At 55.5% G+C, this 18,390-nt stretch overlaps 1 protein-coding gene across 3 annotated transcripts in view; it reads left to right on the top strand.

Annotated features, from left to right (window-relative positions):
* SLC23A1 (solute carrier family 23 member 1) overlaps positions 1–18,390 on the top strand; it is a 25,836-nt gene continuing 7,446 nt past the window's right edge. The window contains exons 1-11 of one of the 3 annotated variants that reach the window (XM_075009346.1): positions 1–49; positions 3,383–3,472; positions 7,355–7,456; positions 8,017–8,174; positions 8,259–8,347; positions 10,275–10,342; positions 12,445–12,626; positions 14,124–14,244; positions 14,830–14,986; positions 15,616–15,763; positions 16,365–16,470. In XM_075009346.1, coding sequence (XP_074865447.1) covers positions 14–49; positions 3,383–3,472; positions 7,355–7,456; positions 8,017–8,174; positions 8,259–8,347; positions 10,275–10,342; positions 12,445–12,626; positions 14,124–14,244; positions 14,830–14,986; positions 15,616–15,763; positions 16,365–16,470 — 1,257 coding nt within the window. In that variant the 5' untranslated portion in view covers positions 1–13. Of the gene's footprint in view, positions 50–2,947; positions 3,473–7,354; positions 7,457–8,016; positions 8,175–8,258; positions 8,348–10,274; positions 10,343–12,444; positions 12,627–14,123; positions 14,245–14,829; positions 14,987–15,615; positions 15,764–16,364; positions 16,471–18,390 lie in introns of those variants that run through there. The other 2 variants (XM_075009347.1, XM_075009345.1) reach the window with 2 other exon arrangements.

Genomic DNA, 18,390 nt, shown 5'->3' on the forward strand with positions numbered 1-18,390 from the left:
CTGCCACAGGAGAATGGGGACCAGTCTGGAGGATTTGTCTCACACCAAGGTGACTGTGTTACCATATTTTTATTCTCTTCCCTTCCCTCTCCGCAGCTGCACCATTTCCTAGCTTACCAGTGTTCGGTGGAGCTAGCTGAAGAGCGGATGGCTGGCTGTGCTGGGGATTAGAAGCGGGCAGGGGAGCAGCGACCACCGGTTCTTAGGCTGGTGCCTGAGGTTAAGGGCAACTTATCAGCTGCTCATTTTTGGAAGCTTGATTTCACCAAGTGCTTCCTGTTGGTCCAACTTATCCAACAGCTCCCATGATGCCTCTGGGTTAGAAGCAAAGGTGGGGGCGTGATTTGGCCCACAGTGGAGGGTGAAGCTGCTGTACCCCCCGAAATGGAGCGCTTGACATCAAACAGTGGCTTAATAGTCAGGTTCCAGGTCTATGGCATGATCCCATTTGTCACTGCTGTTCCCTTACTTGGTCAGCTCCTGTTTGTCACTGCTGTTCCCCTACTTGGTCAGCTCCTGCCTCACCTGGACAGCTGCCCCCTTCGATGTGCCCCAGGGAAAGCCCACCCGCTCCCCTACGCGTTCACGCAGATTCTGTGACCCAGCCAAAGCCTTGGCAGGCCAAGTTGGAAGGTTCTAAGGCTCCAGTGGAGAAGAGACGTCAGGCGATAAGAACCACAGGCAGAGAAATGGGATCATGCCATAGACCTGGAAGGGACCTAAAGAGGTCATTGAGTCCAGCCCCCTGGCCCCACAGCAGGACCTACCACTGTCCCTGACAGACCTTTTTTAAATCTAACCTTCCCCAGACCCTTGAAAGGCCCCCCAAGGGCTGAGCTCACGACTCTGGGTTTACAAGGGCAAAGCGCTAGTCACTGGGCTGTGCCCTCCTCCGAGGACCTGAAAGCTCTTGGGCTTTTTCTCAGGTACATGTGCAAGGAACTTGGCTTTATTTTGTAAGAGCTGCTGTAATACAGGGACTGATGCTGTTTGGAGCTGAGCACAGGCAGCCTCCACTGAAGATACTGGGTGTGAAGTGCACTGAGCACTCCCTCAGCAGGCTCACACCCTTGCAGGACTGGGCCCAGAGAGCAGAGGATTTAGTATGACTCCTTTACAATACGGTCTAGCATTTATCCAAGGTCCACCTTCCTCTGTGAGTGTGTGTGTGTGTGCGTGCGTGCACACATAGGGCACAGCTGTTACACACTAGTGTGTTCTCTAGCAATGATCAAACCCCATTGGTGTTACTAGTGAAGGGAGAGTGAGCGGAGCACCAGGAACTCCTGGCTGCTAATCCCAGTGCTGAAACCAATGGACTGGGAGACCTGGAGCAAGTCACTTACTTTCTCTGCCATGAATTTCCCATCCGTGATGGTCGGGGGGCGGGGGGGAGAATCGGCTACTACTATCTCCTAAGGGTGCCCTGGAGTTTAATTAGGGTTCTGTAAAGGTTTTTGAATGGGCTGAGTGTTAGTGATGTTAAATCCATTCATCTCTTTTAAGGGTGGGGACTATTATGTAGCTATGTACTTGCCATCTGATTTCCCCTTGTTGTACCTTTGCGTTTCTAAGGCCTGGCCTGCTCACCGAGAGATACAGCTGTCACCACCAGGGCGTGTGACTTCTCACTGATACAGCCATGCTGGTACCAGCAAAGAGTGGGTGCAATTATAGCAGTATAACGATGTCTCATACCAGCACTGCGCATTTCCCTTCCTGCACAGGCATTTGCTGTACTGGTCTGAGCACATTAAGAAAGAGTCATGGAATCACAGAACACTAGAACTGGAAGGGACCTGAAGAGGTCATCAAGTCCAGTCCCCTGCCCTCTTGGCAGGACCAAACACCATCTAGATCATCCCTGTTAGGTGTCTGTCTAACCTGCTCTTACATATCTCTAGGGATGGAGATTCCACACCCACCCTAGGTAACTTATTCCAGGGTTTAACCACCCTGGCAGTTAGGAAGTGTTTCGCAATGTCCAGCCTAAGCCTCCCTTGCGTCAGTTTAAGCCCATTTCTCCTCATCCTATCCTCAGAGGCCAAGGAGAACAGTTTTTTCTCCCTCCTCCTTGTAACTCTCTTTCAGGTACTTGAAAACTGCTATCCTGTCCCCTCTAAGTCTTCTCATTTCTAAACTAAACAAGCCCAGTTCTTTCTGTCTTCCCTCACAGCTCATGTTCTCTAGAGCTTTAATCATTCTTGGTGCTCTTCTTTGGACCTTTTCCAATTTCTCCACATCTTTCTTGAAATGTGGTGCCCAGAACTGGACACAGCACTCCAATTTAGGCCTAATGAGCACTGAGCAGAGTGGAAGAATGACTTTTTGTGTCTTGCTCACAACACCCCTGTTAATACATCCCAGAATCATGTTTGCTTTTTTGGCAACAGCATCACACTGTTGACTCTTATGTAGCTTGTCCACTATGACCCCTAAGTCCCTTTTCGCAGTACTCCTTCCTATAGAGTTGCTTCCCATTCTATATGTGTGACGCTGATTGTTTCTTCTTAAGTGGAGCACTTTGCATTTGTCCTTATTCAGCTTCATCCTGTTAGCCTCAGACCATTTCTCCAGTTTGTCCAGATCATTCTGCATTATGAGCCTATCCTTCCAAGCAGTTGCAACCCCTCCCAGCTTGGTATCATCTGCAAACTTAATAAGCGTTCCATCTATGCCAATATCTAAATCATTGATGAATATATTAAATAGAACTTGTCCCAAAACAGATCCCTGCGGAACCCCACTTGTTAGGCCCTTCCAGCGTGACTGCGAACCATTAATAACTACTCTCTCAGAACGGTTACCCAGCCAGTTATGCACCCACCTTACAGTGGCCCCTTCTAAGTTGTATTTGCTTTGTTTATTGATAAGAAGATCATGCGAGACGATGATTTAGCTACATCCTTATTAGGGAATTGTACTGCTTTGACCTTCCCACTCTGATGCCATGTACTTAAAGTGGCAGAACTCAGATAAATCCTAATCTTCTCAGCTCTGAGGCCAGCAGCCATTGCGCGAGCAGCACCACTGCAGCATGTTGTGGGGGAGACGTACACACTGTGCTCTCACTGAGATGCTCCGTTTGTTCTGGCTTACACTGCTGCTCCCTGCCATTACCAAGCGATGTCATTCAGCCCGGATGGTGGTGGCTGATCTTTCCACGGGGAACAATGACCAATTCTTTGCCCTCCAATGTCGTGGTGTGTCTCTCTGGGTTCCCAAAACAGACAGGCTGCTTTCAGCTACAGCCACTGGTGGAGACAGCGCCGAGCGCTGCCCGTTTTGTGCTGGGATCATCTGTGTCCTGGTGGTGGTGTTCCTGGCATACGTTTTTCTGGGCAGTGACTGGCTTTGTCTTCCATGTCCCTGGCTAATGCAGAATGGAAATGCGGCTTCTGCCCAGCAAGAGAGCGCCCTTGATGTCATCACCGAGAATTCACATGGGAAGGAGCCGGAGAGCAAGGGCAAGGTGAGAGCACCGCTCTGGGGTGGCGGGCAAGTGAGACTGCAGCTTGCTGCTAGCTTTAGCTGAGGTCTGGATCCAGGGCCAGGTGAGGTGCTCCACCCTGAGCAAGGGGCGATGTGAGGCTGTGCCAGACCAAGGACCGGGCTGGGGCTCAGGCAATCACACGCTGGCCCCCTTTGGCTCCACCGAAGAGGTGAGCTGGGCCAGCCCTGTACTGGGTATGCGTTACTGCGGGCTCAGCTGGCATGCTCGGGGGGATGTGGCTGAGACTCCGCCCACTGCTTCCCCGCCCACCCCGCCTCACCCAGCCCCACGATCGCTGCCAGCTGCCGAACAGGTAGACATCACAGGGGAAGAAAGGGGCACCGTGGACACTTTGAGCAAGTCACAGTCACGCTTCTTGCATTAAAGCTTATTGTGAGTTCCTTCCGTCCCGTCTCCTTGTCTCTGCGCTGCCCTCCGCCCCAGCTCATAGAGCAGCCGGCCTGTCTCAGCACCCTGGGCACCTGATCCAAAGCCCTTTGCATCAACAGAAACGCTCCCGGGGAGTGCGGCTGGCTTGGTGAGAGAGCCTTCTCCTCTGCAGCCATTGGCCCCTGTAGTCCCTTGACTCCTCAGGTATTTTCCAGTCCCCTGGAGAGCCCGTCCCTGCCCTCAGAAATGCAAACACTGAGACCACGGTGGGATGGGGCAGAGCTGCCCTGGGTCTATTCTTTCTTTCATTTCGTAGGCCAGTGACTCTCTCCAAGTTGGGGAAGTTTTGTAAAGTGAGGAGAGAGAACGGGGAGGGACTGAACTGTAGTCATTGCTGTGCTGTTTCAATGGCGAGACGAGGAGCAGGGCAGGAGGAGCAACGCTCTCAGCCTTTCACGCTGGAAGAACCTGTACTTAGGGAAGCTGAACTGACACACCAAGATTTCTCTTCCTTCTCTCAGGGGAATTCTCCTGTGGAAGGTGATTGGACAAAAGCGAACAGAAGGGAAACAGAGCTCCACTTTAGGGAGTTGGATGGGTATTTGGACCAGCTGGCAGCATTAGCCGGAGAACTGGGGGTTCTGAAGCCACTGAAGTCAGGAGCTTGGTGGTAGCAGAGGATTTTTAATCTGGGTTTCGGAAACAGTCTCCAGGCCTTCAGGGGATTACATTTGGATTCCGAGACAGGAAAAGGCCATTCAGTATAACCCAGGCTGGAGACCTCAGGCACTGAGGCCGCTCCAGGCCCTTTATCCCTGGCCGAGCAGTAGCAGCTCACTTAGACTGACAGACGTCAGGTCACTTAGCTCTCACCACATCCCTCCGTCAAGTTTCCCAACAGTTAATTATCCTCACTGTGAAAAACCGGCACCTACTTGCTCGTCTCGCGTCAGTTTCTAACCACTGGACCTCATGCCCGGTTCTGCTCTCTGCTGTCAGCGTCTCATCCCCAGGCAGGTACTGGTAGACCATGATCAACCCAGCTCTCTCCGGGGCAAACCAAACAGACCATGTCAGGCCTGGCAGGCACCACGTCCTTTTTGTCGCTCTGTTCTTCTCCCTTTCCCATTTCTCCACATCTGGTTTGCCATGTGCTCAGCAGAACCGGACTCCGGATCTCCAGCCGTGCCCAGAGGTGACCCTGCTCACACATCCCAGCAACACGTTCACCCTTGTAGCTCCAGCTCTGGTACCCTCCAAAGCCCTTCACGGCATCACTGCTTTCCAAGATCTTGTCCTTCCTCCTAAGTCTGACCCACCTTCTTTGGCCCTTGCGGTTGGCTGTACCAAAAAGCCTGTGGCTCAGATGAGCCCAGCTCAGCACGTGATCCAGGGCAGGCCACGTAACAGACCCGTCCAGCACGCCACCGATTTGAGGTTCAGCTGCCCAGCTTTCCTGCAGTAATGGCATCCGTCCTGCAGTGGTCTGGGGAGGACATTGAACAGCACTGAGCTGAGAAGAGCTCCCTGTGGGACCCCCTAGTGACAGCGAACACTGCAGTGGTTTAGGGGTAGTGGGCATCTCCCTTCTAGGGCAAAAACCCTATGGAGAAGGGCCTTTACCCAGGAGCAAATGGGCAGAGAGGAGAGCAGCTCCGCCCTCCCGGTTGCACCTGCTGTGCTGAATCCTTATGCAGAGCATCCCTCAGGGGAAGGAACACCCAGCCCCTGCTCACCCTGGAAAGGCCTTTGCTTCTGGCTTGGGACATGCAGGTGCCAACTGGGCCCTTTGCTCTGGGAGCTCTAGAGCTTTTGGAAAAGGAAGACAAAGGGCCAACAGCCATAGACCCTCCCAGGGAGCACTGGGGCGAGAGGACAGCAGAGCTGGGCCCGTCTGCCCATGTCAGGGCCCGGGCGCTGTGGAAATGGGAAGGTGCTCTCTGCCTGCCTTTGCTCCAGCTGTCTGCCCCCACTTATCCCGGCAGCACCCGCATGGCCCAGCCGGCCTGGCCTGCATCCTGCTCACCTGACGTCGGCCCCTTTGCCCCTCACCTGCTGCACAAGGGCTGGAACAGGTTTTGGGTGGAGGTGCTGAGCTCTGCTCCTCTGTGGCTGGGGCCACCGCTGAGGGGTGGCTGAGGAGGCCCAGGCTGGGTCCAAGAAAGGACACCGCCCCCAGGGCTGGCAGCTGGGACCTCAGGTGGCAGTGGAGACCCCAGGGCTGTTGGTCAGGGAGCTGGGACTGGCAGTGGAGTCCCCAGGCCTGGGACCCTAAGCACAGTGGCTGGGACCCCGGCGAGGTCCCAGCAGCAGAGCTCCTGTGTGTGGGCTGGCAGCTGTGACCCTGGCATGGGGCCACACTGGATGCGCAGCCTGGGGGCACTGCAGATCCCCCCGAGCCCCTTTGTTGTGCACCTGTGCTCAGGGACCTTCCTGGCCACTAGCACCTACCCTGCCTCAGCTCCCGTCCACTCTCGGGCAGGTCGCAGCCCGGCACTGCTCAGGTTTGGCCCAGCTGTCCCCGTTATGACTGGAGATCCTGGTGCTGTGGCCAGGTGCATAGGGTCACAGCACTGCTTCCTCTGAGTGGAGGCTCCCTCGGGATGGGAGCCCTGTGCAAGGGCACGCGGTGCATGCTGGGAACGTCGGGCCTGCTCTGGGCACTGGCCCTAGGAACATGTGGCCAAGAGCGCAGGGCAAGGAGAGGCTGCAGGGCTGAGTGGTGACATCCTGAGTCTTTGAGGGCCGGGGCGGTTGGAGGTGGCCCAGTGTGGGTGTGCACGAATGGGCAAGGAACAGATTGCTGTGTCCCTCTGGGCAGGAGCCAGCCAGAATCCCAGAGGAGAACACAGCCCCTTCTCCCTGCTAGGGCCCCTCGCTGTCTGCAGGGCGTGTGGTGGGTGGGGCAGGGTGGTAGTAAGGCCCCCTCCTCCCCTGCTGGAGTGGGCAACACACTGCACAGGGGGCAAAGTTAGTGCTCCAGGGTGGGCTCCCTATGAGGGGACAGCCGGGTTTCTGGCTGGGGTCTCCTGCTGCAATGTGGCCCTTGCAGCAACCTGAGGGCTCGCAGGACACATTGCATGAGGAGCCGAGGGGTAGGCAAGTAAGTCTGTAGCTTCACAACTAACAAGCAGGCCTGTGACACCTGAGAGACTCACAAAGTTGCTACATAAATGCTGGATTCTGGCTTTTCTCTCTGTTTTTATCTGAGGAAGTGGATTTTGCCCACCAAAGCTCCTGGCCTAATACATTTCTTAGTCTCTAAGGGGCCACAGGCCTGCTTGGGATGCATGAATGTGTTACTCCCAGGCAGCTGGGGCATAGCAAACCTGTCTCAGATCTCCCAGCCTTGGGGTGATCGCTTCAGAGACCAAGTCGGGGAGAGTAAGGAATCCCAGCCACATCTCCATCTGGCCACTGAACTCTGCTCCCACCCTGCTGGTACTGAAATCTTCCTTGCTCCTTTTCCAGCGCCAAGCCACAGGGACAGGGCGGGAGCAGAAAGAGTTTGACATGATCTATAAAATTGAAGACGTGCCCCCCTGGTATCTCTGCATCCTGCTCGGCTTTCAGGTAAGGAAGAGCTCAGAGGGCCTGCCCTCCTATCCTGCTTCCTGCTCCCTGCTCATATGGGCATGACAGACACAAAGAAAAGGTCGGGTATTCTGTGGTTTGTAATGTGTCTGGAAGGGCACAAGATAATGCCACTTTATGTCCTAAAATACAGACCCTTATCAACACTAAGAACCAAAACCAGAAAGAGAAAAAGCAGGCTGCTCCAGAAACACAGGCCTGTCTGGTGCAAACTGACTGCCACTCACATGTGTCCCTACAGAGCTCCTGAGCCTGCAAGCAGAACCAGGATGGTGCTGAAGAGCTAATGTGATTGCTGTATAATTGTAATACAGTTTTCCCTGTACAACACCCTGCCCGTATACGTGACTCTGAGTTTCAGTCTCACTAGCAGCAGCAAGATCAAACCCCTGCCAGTCAGAGGTTCCAGTGCACCACTTAAGTCCTATCGCCAGCCTTGTGCAGGGAGGCACTTTGCTTGCCCTGAGAAAGGAGATGGAACTTTGCCCTGTTCTCACATCTGCTGGACAGCCCTAACCAAGGACCCCTTCCCCCTTCAGCACTACTTGACCTGCTTCAGTGGGACCATCGCCGTCCCCTTCCTCCTGGCAGAGTCCATGTGCGTGGGAAAGGACCAATACACGGTCAGCCAGCTCATCGGCACCATCTTCACCTGTGTCGGGATCACCACGCTGATCCAGACCACGCTGGGGATCCGGTAGGTTGCACCCTTTGGCAAGTGTTCTCCAGTCTTTCTCTCGGCTGTTGATCCCTGTTGAGCTTTTCCTTCTTGCTCATGCAGACTCCCCCTGTTTCAAGCAAGCGCCCTCGCCTTCCTGGTACCTGCGAAGTCCATCCTGGCCCTGGAGAAGTGGAAATGTCCCCCAGAAGGTAATAGAAGCTTCATTTACTCCCAGGTCCCATGGTCAACACCACGATCCACTTCCCAGCTCCTCCAAATACAGCCTGTAGAATTAAGGGTACAACAGGCTCTGAGCATTTAAAGCTAGATGGGGGCCACTAGATCTCCCATCTGACTTCCTGCACATGAGGCCAGCTGCCTGACCTGGCACTCACAGGCTAATCCCAAGGTATTACAGCCCTGTGATGGGGTGGACTAAGCCCGGATGCCCCTTGTAGGAGGCTAGAGGCTTTGCCACACCCCATTTCAGCCAAATGAGCAGACAAGAGGTCCTCCTGGCAAGATAGAGTGTCTGTCACTGCAGCAGCCAATCAGGACCCGGCAGCCCGGTATAAAAGAAGCTGCTGGGCTAAGGTGTGGTGTTTTCTCTCAGCAGTTTGACCCAGGCAGACACCTACAGTGACTGGGTGATGTGTAGCACTTTGGACAGCTCAGAGTGTAGCTGAACTTAGACCGGGGCAAGGCCCAGGCCTAGTGGCCAAAGACTGGCCACAAGCCTAACCCAAGAACTGACAGCACCATGGACAGCGCTAGTCAGATCCTAGCCCCAGAGCCCTTGGAGAGGATCAGGCAATGACCTTTGCCACTGGGGGGGGGCGCTCACAAGTGGGTGACTCTGGTACAAGCCCACAAGACACAGCACTGGTATGGGCATGAACTGAGAGCACTGAGGTGCACCCATGCCCCAGGTCCCTGCAGCGGCCCAGCTGTGATTAAGTGAGAAATACCCAGATGATCCTGGCAAGCAACCACCCGCCACCCCCACCCCGAAGCAGAGGACGGTTAAGCCTCCGCTCCCAAGGTCACTGTCACTCTGAGCTGGGGGAAAACTCCTGCCTTACCCCAGTGCCGTCCTTAGGATTTAAGGGCCCTGACATGGTGCTGTTAAACAGCTGCCCCGGGGCAGGGCTGATGCTTTCTTAGACATGTAGTTTTATGTCCTTCAGCAACACACTGATGAGATATTTATAAACCAAATTGCTGACTAGCGGGGGGTCAGAAACAGACAGTCCATGTCTCCCATGTTGAAACGGCTTCATAGCCACTTGACTGGCTCTTTCCCAGGTTCTGCTAATAGCACTGGGGGCTTTTTCACTTCTAAGCTGATGAGCTCCTCTCCTGAGGAAGCAGAGCCACTGAACAGAGAGAGGAAGGGGCACATGGGTGGACATTAGGACCCCGTGGTGCCCCAGATTTTTGGGTGCCGCACACAGCTGTGTATTCTGCGTATGAGTTAGACACTGTGAGCCAGGAGCCTGAGAGAGAAAATACTCCGTGCCAGCATCACGTCACGGCCCACCCAGTGCCTGTGGCTGAAGCATAGCTATCAAGAGGCAGTATTGTCTAGTGGGTAGGTCCCCAGCCAGGAGATGGCAGCTCTGTTCCCAGTTCTCTGCTGGGTGACTTTGAGCAAATGCCTTCCACTCTCATTCTGCCTCAGTTTCCCCTCCCACACTGGTCTATTTCAGGCACATCCACACACAGCAACTGAAGGTGTAATCACAGTGCTATTGGCCCACCCGGGCTAGCTGGCATGGGTACTGCTGGTCATGGCGGTGTGGACTAACCACCACCAGCCTGCCAGAGAGACTGAGCCACTGTGTCTCCACTGCTATTGCAGATTAAAGCTAGATAGAGTTGATCTACCCAGGGTCAGGTCTGAATGCACACCCAGATACTCTGCCTGCAGGGCAGTTGTGCTCCCCCACCCCCCGTCAACTGTCGTGCGACCTGGTCCCTGTCCCATGAGTACACTGTGCCAGCATGAGGGGGGCGGGCTCTACATTCCAAGGGAGCTGCACCAGTGTGAACAGGCCTCATGCAGCAGTGAATCCGGCCCGTTAGCTAATGAACCCCCCCCCGAGCTCCGTCTAACAGCCGCCTTTTGTGTCTCAGAGGAGATCTACGGCAACTGGACGCTACCGCTGAACACGTCCCACGTGTGGCACCCGCGGATGAGAGAAGTAAGCTGTGCTCGGTGACTGTGCCACCAGGAGCCTATGTGGCTGGGGGAGGGGGCAGGCCAGCCCTAAGGGATGGGAAAGAAGACGTCTCCTAGCCAAACACACAGCTTTCTTATGTCTCAGCCACATTAGCAGAGCCCTGGGCGGATATGAAATGGGTGCCCACATCTGCATCTTCATCTCCAAACTGATCTGCGGTGAGCCATCTCCACGGCCGAGGCGTTACTCTATCTTGTGCAAGGGCCAGTGCAAAGTACAGTTGATACTCCAGCCCGTGCAAGGGCCAGCAATAGCAATAGTTCTTATGACATGCCAGTAGTGCTGGTGCCTGTCTCAGTGCAGGGCAACAGAGAGGAAGCATTGCCTATTAGTTAGGGCACTGGACTAAGGTGTGGGAGACCTGCACTGAATTCCCTGCTTTGCCCTGTACTTCCTGTGCACCTGCCTTAGTTCCTGAACGTGCCCTGGAGTGTGGTGAGGATCAATACACCACAGATTGAGGGTCCCATGAGCAAAAGAAACCAGTTTGGGGTGGAACATAACCCTCCAGGCCCCAGGGCATAAGCCCACCTCTGACTATGGAGTGCTCGGGGGAATCTTTCCCTGGTGGCCAAGGTTACTCCTAACAGCCCACTGCTGGGCTCCCTGAACCTGCTTATGGAGCAGCAGGTGCTGGGCCCAGCTGGAGGCAGGATGCTGGACTACACAGGCCCCTGATCCAATCCAATCCAATATGGCAATTCCTGCACCTAGGGGATGGTGGACATCAGAGAGCACCTCCTGCTGGGCCGTAGGTGTAGGCCCAGAAGATGCAGCTCACCACTGGGCTCCCCGGCTCAGACGGCGATTTCAGAGTTGCTGGGTTTTATAAAGTGTAAGGTGTAGTTATTCCCTAGTGGTTTAATGGACTAACCAAGCAAGAGGACTTACTTTACAGTAGCAACTAGAGTGCTGGCTCTCCTCCTACACTCAAACAGGGGAGCCCTGGCCTATTGTGACCTTGTGGACTGCAGCCAATCAGACCAACTAGCCAGCTTTATTTGGCCCAAAATGCATTTTCTGTTTGTAGTCATCTGTTCGTCTTTGAACCAGGGTGCAGCCGTTTAGAACTGCTCTGGCATGAAACCAGCATGTCACCTTACGCTGGTCAACTCAACCTCTAACTTGTGAAGGGCCTGAGCTGGACAGGTGGATGGACAGACAGACAGAAGGATGGATGGATGCAATGACTGGATGAATGGATATAATGACTGGCTGGCTGGATGGATATAATGACTAAATGGATGGATGGTTGGCTATAATGACTGGATGAATGGACAGATGGATGGATATAATGACTGGATGGATTGATGGACAGACGGATAGATACAATGACTGGCTGGATGGCCAGATAGATGGAGGGATATAATGACTGGACGGATGGATGGATGGTTAGCTATAATGACTGGATGGATGGATGGATGGACAGATGGATAGATATAATGACTGGGTGGATGGATGGATGGATATAATGACTGGATGGATGAACAGACGGATGGATATAATGACTGGACGGATGGATGGATGGTTAGCTATAATGACTGGATGGATGGATGGATGGACAGATGGATAGATATAATGACTGGGTGGATGGATGGATGGATATAATGACTGGGTGGATGAACAGACGGATGGATATAATGACTGGATGGTTGCATATAATGACTGGATGGATGAGCGGACAGATGAATGGATATAATAATTGAATGGATGGCTGGATACCCCCATTTCCCAGCCAAAGGTTCTTCCATGGTTTATTTCTCCCCCGCCTCCTTGATGGCGCCTTCCCCATCACAGCATCCTGCTCAGTGAACAAGGGCTAAACCCTTATAGCTATTGGCCAAGGTGCTCTCTGCTCATATGGGACAGAGTGTGCAGCCTCCATGGCCCAGGGCTGGGGTCAAGGCTCAGTACCCAAGATCAGAGCCACACCGATGCCCCTCAGCCCCAGCCTCACCCGTCTATGGCACCTGCGTGAGCAGAGGAGTCTGACAGCAGGTGACAGCTCCAAGTCAGCTCCGTCTCCACCCCTCATATGCCTCTTCTCCCCTTTTGTGCCATAGATCCAAGGGGCAATCATCGTTTCCAGCCTGGTGGAAGTGGTGATCGGGTTTGTGGGGCTGCCGGGCGCACTGCTCAGCTACATCGGACCTCTGACCGTCACTCCCACCGTCTCTCTCATCGGCCTGTCTGTCTTCCAAGCTGCAGGAGACCGTGCAGGATCACACTGGGGCATTGCAATGCTGTACGCTCCTCACTTCTCACAGAGGCTGCCCCCGGGGGCCACTTGCAGCTGGCATGGAGTGTCACACCTTCCCGGGCCCGAACACTGGGAGGCAAAATCTGGCCCTGAAGCTCCCAGTTATCCCAACTCAGAGTTGAATTCCATCCCCAGCTGCATTGGCTGATTGCAGTGGGATTTGCTCTGCAGACCCAATCCTGCCTTAATTGAAGCCAATGGGAGTTTTGCCTGTGTAACCACCCCCAGGCAGACTTGAACAGGGGCTCGCTGGAGCTCAGCGCTGGAGCCATTAGGGTTTGAGCTGAAAGCCAGCTGGCTCTCAGCTAAGGCAATAGAGGAGATGCCCTCTTTTCAGTACGTGGTCTGGGTGCCACCACGTGGGACAGTGACCCACACCCAAGTGTGTGGGTTGCACCCACATTTGCACTTTTCATATGGAAAACATGCAGGAGTGCTCCATGTAACCGACAACAAATGGTTTTTCATGATCAAGCTCACTTGCTAATGAGTACTCAGGCCCAAAAGCGGGGTGGAGGGCAAAGGTTGAGAGGGAAGAATAGATGGCCTTAGTCACTGCTTTGCTGAGATGTCGATCGACTGCAAGAGTCAAAATCTGTCTAACACCAGATCAACCTGTTTGTCTGTCTTAGAAACATAAAGGTCGCTGGCCACCACCGGGCACGACTGAAAATACCGGGGCAATTCCAATAGTTCAACCTGTGGTTATGGCCCGTGTTAGTGTGCAAAGTTGAAATGCTAAAACTTTGGGCAGCACACAAAGTTTTGAGCAATTTCTGTTGGGAAATGTCAGAATATTTCAGCTCACATCTACATTCAGGTGAGTGTGGCTGAGCTGCAGAGGTGCCGGTGGGGGTTGTATGTGAGCTACCTCATGCCTCCCTGAACCTGGGTGGGCCTGGATCCTAGAGGCCGATTACATGTCCCATAATGCATCAGAAATCTAGGACTCTCAAGATGCACTGAAGCAGTTCAGCATGTAATATGATGCACTGTGGGTGATGTGGTCCAGCCATAGAGTCTGGCCAAAAGCAGAAAATGAGAGCAGGAAGCAAGCAAAGTACAGCTCCCAAGAGGCGCTGCTCAGGCGCACACAAGGTAATGTCGAAAGCTACGTTTGCATGGCTTTGAGCTCAGACAATGACAAATGAGGATATTGGCCACTGGCATGGCCAGCCCTCATACATCAGCTACGTTCTCCTCATTTGTGCCTAGCCCAAGGGACACTGGCTCAGCTGGACTGGCCTGTAACTGGTTAATACCGTTTGGCTTCAAATCTATCATTGTTGTTAATTCATGGTGGTGCCCTGGAGTGCCAATCCTGGGCCACGATCCATTGGCGCTAGGCGCTTTGCAGATGCAGAACAAAAAGCTGGCCCTTGGGTGTGCAGACTCTGACCTACGGTACAGCTCAGCCCTCAGGGATCTGCCCTTTGGCATTCCAAGGGATGGCCTAATGGCGCTTTTTCTTCTTTTTGCTAGATCCATTTTCCTGATAGTTCTATTTGCCCAGTACCTGAGGAATGTGACCTTTCGGCTGCCTGGCTACAAGTGCGGAAAAGGCTGCATTCTGTTCCGGCTACAGCTCTTCAAAATGTTCCCGGTACGGCCAGTCCCGTTCTCTGCTCATGACCAGCAACGAGTCAGTGTTTTGGGGCAGATCCAGGCCCTGGGGCCTCAGGCCTGCGACAGAAAAGTCTCTGGCCTCTCTACTGCTGCCCGGGCAGTGGTGTTGAGCTAGCAAGCGCCGGTACTTATGGGTGGGCTAGAAATCTGAAAGCAGTGGTTGTGGCTGTGATGTTTTGGTGCTAACCACGCTGGCCAGCCCCCGGCACAGCAGAACTACCTGGACACATGAAATGTACAAGGGAAAGGGGGAAGTTAACGGAACTTTTCCAAAATACGGTGGTGGCTCCAGGCTGGGAGAGCATCTTCGCCAGGGATGAGTTGTGGGGCACGGGGGCGTAAATGCCAGCTTGGCTGCTGCTGTCGCACCAGGCTCAGGGGTCACAGGGAAGCGAGAGTTGGCCCTGGAGCTATTAGTGTAGTTGCGGGTTCGGGGGGTAGTTCTTGGATGGGCAATTCTAGCTGCATTTGGAACATTCTCCCACCTGACTTCTGGGCGTTTTGCTGATTCCGAGTACCGGCGAGGCAGCTGTGGGACGTGGTTCTCCCCCTTTCTCCCCAGATCATCCTGGCCATCATGGTGGTGTGGCTGCTGTGCTATATTTTAACGCTGACGGACGTTTTCCCACGCAGCGCTGAGGCGTATGGCTACAAGGCCAGGACAGATGCCAGGGGGGAAATCATGTCCACCGCGCCCTGGTTCCGCATCCCCTACCCCTGTGGGTGGCCGCGAGAGTTGCTTCTGGCGGGTTCGGTCTGATCACAAAGGATCAGGGATGGTCTGTGCGCAGAAGTGGATGCACATGTCTGCGCCAGGCGCTAGGCAGGTTGGCCGGCCATTGGTGCATGTGCCAGCCCTGCTTGTGGGACGCTTTTGCCGGCTTTCCCAGGCAAGACAAAGAGCAGGGGGGAACCTTACCTCTGCTCAGTCTCTTCCATCGAGCCTCAGGGTTTGCTCTGTGCTCTGCTCCCCATGCTGGAGCCCAGACTGGGGGGGTGAAACGTCCTTTTCCCCTACCCAAAGACTGAGCCAGCAGGAGCTGCTGTGGGGAGATAACCCTCCAGCCCTTCCCTGGGAGACCAGCACCTCCCATGCACCATGCTGGGCCACTGGGTCCATACGGAGCTGTAGGGAGGGGAGTCTCCCATGTGTGTATGTGCTGGGGGCCGGGGATAGGGGCCTTCCCCGCACCCACAGCTGGGAATGAGCTGCCCAGGCCATAGTGAGCTTTGTCAGAAGGGTCCTGGGCTGAGCAGAGCTGGGTGCATGCGGGAACCCATGTGAGTACCATTCCTGAGCACACACAGCCGTGGCAGCTCGTCCCTCGCTCTGCTTTGCTGGACGCAGGTCAGTGGGGCTTGCCCACCGTGACGGCAGCGGCCGTGCTGGGGATGTTCAGCGCTACCCTGGCTGGCATCATTGAGTCCATTGGGGATTACTACGCCTGCGCCAGGCTGGCAGGTGCACCGGCACCACCCATCCATGCCATTAACAGGTACGGTACGAGCTGGTCCCCCGGCCTCTAAGCCTGGGCTTTGCACCGTGGGAGCCAGAGCAGCGGGGTTCTAGGCTCACATGTGCTGGCCAGGTTTTCAAACACCCAGCAGGCTGGAAGTTTGACCTGACCTTCGAAGGGCTGCGCCCCAAGGCTCAGCAGCCTGTGCCAGGACAGCCAGCGTGATCCTTGGCACCCAGCTTTGACACCTTGGCTGAGCTCAGCCTCCCTCGGTGGTAGCTGAGCCAACGTTCCCCATGGCCTGTGCTTGTCCAGGGTATGAGTGTGACCCATGCCCGTGCTGTGTGCTAGAGCCGGCTACAACGAGGCTGGGGCACGCACTGGCCACGCTGTGACCCCCCCACCGCAGGGCAAGTGCTAGTCACTCATGGCAGGCAAGGAGTGCCGCCTGGTCTCCCATCGCAGGGGCGCAGGTGTGGCTGGCTGGGAATTCTCCCTGCCATGGCAGTGTCACATCCGCACCCCTTGCAGTGCTATGCCTGCCGCGTACAGTCTGCCCTCAGGCATCCCTGCTCACTCCAGCCACTGCTGTGAGTGCTGATGCGAGGGGCGGTCTCTCAGGTCGGCTTGTCTTTTCCAGGGGCATTTTTACAGAGGGGATCTCCTGCATCATAGCGGGGCTGCTGGGAACGGGCAACGGCTCTACCTCCTCCAGCCCCAACATCGGCGTCTTGGGCATCACCAAGGTACCAGCCAGCGAGCGGCTTTGGACACCTCCCCTCTGTGCTGTCAGGTGGGATCACTGCAAAGCTCTTGGCCCCTGGCCAGGTCAGCTGGAGCCTCTCGCCGCGGCTGCAGAGACCATCGGCATTGTCTGCTGGCTTCCAGGCGGATCCGTGGGTGCCACAGAGTGCGCCAGTTCAGGCTGTCTGAACCCTCTCCTGGCTTGGGCCTCTGGGTCCACAGCCAGGTCCAGGTTTCCCCTTACAATGCAGCCCCACTATGAAGCTGTTCCTAAGGCATAAAGAGGGATCAATCAGCCCATGCACAGCTCATGAGGCTGGTGGGGCTTCCACAGCCACTGTGGGGCCTGTGGTAACCACTGGGCCACACCCTGGAGTAGCTGAGGGATGGGGGAAGCTGGGTCATGGGGAGGGTGACAGCACTTAGAAGCTGACTCAGCTTGAAGCAGTACTGAGGCTGCTCTAAATTGCACCCAGAGCTCAGCCTGGCCCTGCGTCAGGGAGGGGCTGTGCTGGCTTCGTGCCATGCTGTGTGTGCCCCCAGTGGAAACGAAGGAGCAGAGACTCCGGCCTACTCACGTCCCAGACTGGGGAGAAGGGTAGTGGGGTCGCAGAGGCTGGGCTGTGGCCCATGGCCAGCGACCAATAGGGCAATGAATCCTCCCCCCAGCAGCGAACCCAAGTCAGCGGCCTGGGCCAGGCGTGGGTCTCAAATCGCAGTGCAGCCAGATTTGTCCCTGCTGACCCTGGGGGGAGCCCCAGACCCGCGCGTGTGGTTTTGACAGAACCAGACAGATGGGTGTGCCGTCAAAGCACTGAGGTAGACCAGTGCCCTGGCTGGCCGGCCAGCCGGCTGCATCCTGCGTCCAGGTTCTAAGGCAGCGCTTCAGAGAGCCTCTGACCACGCCAGGAGCGAAGGGGACAGGAGCTGGGCCTGAGGCTGCTCTGAGGGAGAGGCTGAGCTGTGTAGGAAAAGGGCTCACAAGGAAGGGGGCTGGTTTGTAGTCGGGGCTCTGCCTGGGCAGCACTGGCCTCAGCTCCCTTCCTTGCTCCGTAACCGGTTTTCTCTGTTCCCGTGAGGCAGTCCCCTGCTCCCAGAAATGGGAATAACTCCACCCCCCAAAGCACAGCAGGGCTCAGAGTGCAGGGAAGATGCTGGAGAAGGGCTCAGGCTTGCAGGGCAGAGTGCACCACTCAGACGGTTCTGAGCCCCTAGCAAGTGCTCAGACGCACTGATCTCCCCACGGAAGCGGCACGTCCCCAACCCCCTTGAATGGCTGACACCTGACACAGTATGGAGCACAGACCCGGGGCGAGGAGCCTGGGGGTCTCACTTCCTTTCACCCCACTGCTGCCCCCTGGGGAGTGCCAGTGGGTGAGCGGTGGCCAGCTTCCCAGCGGCAGGCTGGGTTAGCATCGGTGGCACAGGTTTGTTTGAATGGTATTAGGCAGCCCTGGAGCTGAGGTAGTCAGAGCACCCAGAAAAACCACTTTCCAGCGACTGAGGTTCCCAGGGAACACCGCAGCTGCAAGAATTCCCTCAGGGTTTAAGAGGGTGAGGCACCAAGCACCACCTGCCCTGCTTGAGCACTGCAGCTGGTTTTCACAGCGAGGCGGCTGGTAAAATGCCAGGTGTGTCTACACAGAAAAAAAGCTCAGGGCCCATCCCAGAGCTGGGGGCTCCGGACAGGTGTGGGGGGCTCCCGCTGTGGGGCTCTAAACAGCCTGGGAGACAGTCTCACTCAGCCTGGGTCCTGCCACTGCATAGCGAACTTTACACAGAGGCCTCTGGTGTCTCCCCCGCAATCACTTCAGGCTGTGTTTTGAGCTCCCCGAACAAGCACAGCCATGTGACAGGAGCACTGGCTCCAGAAGTCTGGAATCCCACCGGCCACTTTGCTTCACCTTGCTGCTGGTCTTCCT

Source organism: Carettochelys insculpta, chromosome 15, assembly GCF_033958435.1.
Source record: "Carettochelys insculpta isolate YL-2023 chromosome 15, ASM3395843v1, whole genome shotgun sequence".
Lineage (NCBI taxonomy): Eukaryota > Metazoa > Chordata > Testudines > Carettochelyidae > Carettochelys > Carettochelys insculpta.